Source organism: Austrofundulus limnaeus, unplaced genomic scaffold (assembly GCF_001266775.1).
Source record: "Austrofundulus limnaeus strain Quisiro unplaced genomic scaffold, Austrofundulus_limnaeus-1.0 Scaffold119, whole genome shotgun sequence".
Taxonomy (NCBI): domain Eukaryota; kingdom Metazoa; phylum Chordata; class Actinopteri; order Cyprinodontiformes; family Rivulidae; genus Austrofundulus; species Austrofundulus limnaeus.
Genome location: NW_013952521.1, coordinates 354,790 through 357,670, shown reverse-complemented (window position 1 = coordinate 357,670; position 2,881 = coordinate 354,790). Strand labels below are relative to the sequence as shown.

At 42.0% G+C, this 2,881-nt stretch overlaps 1 protein-coding gene across 1 annotated transcript in view; it reads right to left on the bottom strand.

The window, feature by feature from the left end:
• Positions 1-1,986, bottom strand: part of tbx21 (T-box transcription factor 21) — a 26,843-nt gene extending 24,857 nt beyond the window's left edge. The window contains exon 1 of the mRNA XM_014014736.1: positions 1,083-1,986. Within this exon, the coding sequence (XP_013870190.1) occupies positions 1,083-1,630 (548 nt within the window). The 5' untranslated portion in view covers positions 1,631-1,986. The remainder of the gene's footprint in view (positions 1-1,082) is intronic.
• Positions 1,987-2,881: the final 895 nt, after the last annotated feature.

Sequence of the window (2,881 nt, the reverse complement as noted above, 5' to 3'; positions counted from 1 at the left end):
CACACACACACACACACACACACACACACACACACACACACACACACACGAACAAAAACAAGACAAATACAGATTTGCACCTGAGTTTTTTGCCACCGTGCACAACTTTTAACCTTCGTAAAGATGCAATCTAAATTTGCAAAACCTAAAAGGGCCGAAGAGACTGAACCCACGTTTAGTTCCTGAAGTTGATGAAGATAAAAGGAGAAAAGCACTGAGAGCTGCAGCTTTTCATCTGAAACTCTTCACTTTAAAAACTCAAACATGTATTTTTAATTTAGGCAGTTTTAATAGAAAGGAGGCCTCGGYGGGAAATATCACTGTCCTCTCCTGTGACAAAGCAGTTGTTTTGTGCACATGAGAAGCTTTGGCCTGAAACCTTCTGTCAGACACATATTAGTGGATTAATCCTGGTGGACGTGGCTGCAGCTTAATGCTCGGTGACCTATCAGAGGAGCCCGGCAGCAACATTTAATCCTGCATCATCTTTTGTTGGCAAACTTTCTTTTTCTTCCTTYAGATGTCCTCCTCTGTGTCTGAGCAGAAAAACATTTAAACCTAATGTTTAAATCAGAACTTTAACTGGAGATTATTGGGCTTTTTTTGCAGCAAATAAACAGAATTTTGTTTGYTTGAGGAGTGATGTGAGAAAACTGAGGAACTGCAGAGAGAAGAGTTCAAACTAAACTCAGTTTTTTAAACTGACGAACTTCACTCATTAAATTGTGTGAAAGTGTACATGTTTTACGCCCCTGCATGCATGAAGAAGGTTTAAATTGTGCGATTTCAATTTTTTTTCATTTTTACACTGCTTCAATTTTGCACAAGTTATTTGTCCAAACATGAGTTTTTGAGATTATTCTGCTTGCTAATTTATAAATAAACCAGTCACCTGAGCAGATAAGTTCCGAGCCATGCACAATATCCAACAACAGCAACAACAAAAAAGTGTCAAAGTTTAAAACCTCAGAAGTTTCAGCGCTTAACTTAGAACCAAAGTCGCGTTTTTTTTTTCAGATTTTTCCAAAACGAACAAACTTCTAAATAATCTAAATAATTTAGGGAGTTTTGGTGGGACTCACCTGCCCTGTTTGGTGATGATCATCTCAGTTTGGAACTTGTGGAACTTGGCCCACAGCGGGTAGTTGTTGAGCAGGACCTGGGTCTTCCCGCACACCTGTAGTCCAGGTAGCGGGTAGAGAGGCCGCTGATAGCCGTGCTGGAACCCCCCCGGGTAGCTCTCCCCAGAGGGAGAGTAAACGYCCTTCCCTCCGTGGGGGAAGCTGTCCCCGGCCGCCGGGATGTACCCCTGGCCGGCTCCGCTCCGAGGCGGGGAGCGCACGCCGCCGTATGTGCAGCCGCCGCTCAGCGTCTGCGCGTAAAAGCGGCCGGGCGGCGTTCCGTACCCCCCAACCGTCTGGTCCGGGTGGTACTGCAGGGCCAGCGGGTCCTGCCCGCCTTGAACCGAGTCCGGATAGTGGAACCTGGCGTCCTGGATCCCCATCTTGAAGTCAGCGAGGTCCTTGCCGCCGCGGTGGAGRTGAGAGCTGATGTCGGCGTTCTTTCCGAGAGTTTGCGCTTCAGTCCCATTCAACATGCTGAGGTACAGGTTGCCACCTATGCCGCCCATTTGCAGCCCCGCTCCCGGACTGATGTGGCAAATGTCATAAGTTTAACTCAGATGAAAAAAAAAAATAATAATCATGAAAAATAAAATTTAAAAAATGAAAAAGCAAACAGTCTGGGCTGCTGTGCGGCTCAGAGCGCACCGGCAGGCTGCGGACATCCCCCACGCGCTCTGTTTGCACTATTTTACCAACTTTTTTCTTTCTTTCTTTCTTTTTTTTTTTTTAACTCCAGGAGTGGTTGAGGGTCTTTTTCTTTGACACCAGCAGTGAGTCAAACACATGCACGCTCTGCTTTTCAACCTGKGATGTTCACATAGTAAGTGGTCATGTTTTGGAGGAGTGTCTGGTGCGCAGGGGAGGACCTGATAGGCTCCAGATAGGCACACATACACGCGCACACACTGCTCTGTAACCTCTCTCTGTCATGAATTTACTCACAACATGACACCTAATATTCTTTAAAAAATTATCTGTGATATTTTTGGTGCTTTCTCCTCTTTAACTTATAGACTCCTCCTTAAATATAGACAAGTAAAAACTGAATTTTATTTATACAGCTAAAATAAAATTAGTTGTGTTAAAAAAAGAATAGATCAAATGTTAATTTTACCTGTATTTGCTTCAGTAAATTGAGGAAAATCGCACCGCAGCCTTCAGCTCATTTCTCTCTACAAATTTAATTATAATTAATCATAAATCTGTTTGAGAATAAAAAAGAAAACCTTCACCCACGACTACCTCGTGTTTTTTCACTTTTTGTCCACATTTTTCCTCACCAGAAACCCGCCGTGGGACTGAATCATCATCAGTGTGGTGAATTACATTTTCATTTWCCGTTTTACTCATTCTGCACCTCAAAAACTAACCTTTGGTTTTTCTAAAGTTTTGCTCCCTATTCCATTTAATTCTTTTAAACAATAAGCACATTTAACGTTAGTGTTGTGAGATACTAAGCAATAAAAACAACTAAAATACCGAAATATTTTTAAATAAAGATAGTGCTTAAGTTCTAAAAATACAAGTTAAAGTAGGGTGAGCTTCATTTTAAGACTTGTAAAAAGTGTGAAATTGAGGAAAAAAATGCAATCAGAACAGAAAAAAAACCGGCTGTGTCTTCAGGTCAAGATTCATCCACAAATCTTTTCAACAGCTGAGATTTTATTAAACATTTTAGAATAAAACTAGTGAAATCAGGGCCTGTTAAGCCAACGTTTTTAGTCACACACACACACACACACACACACACACACACA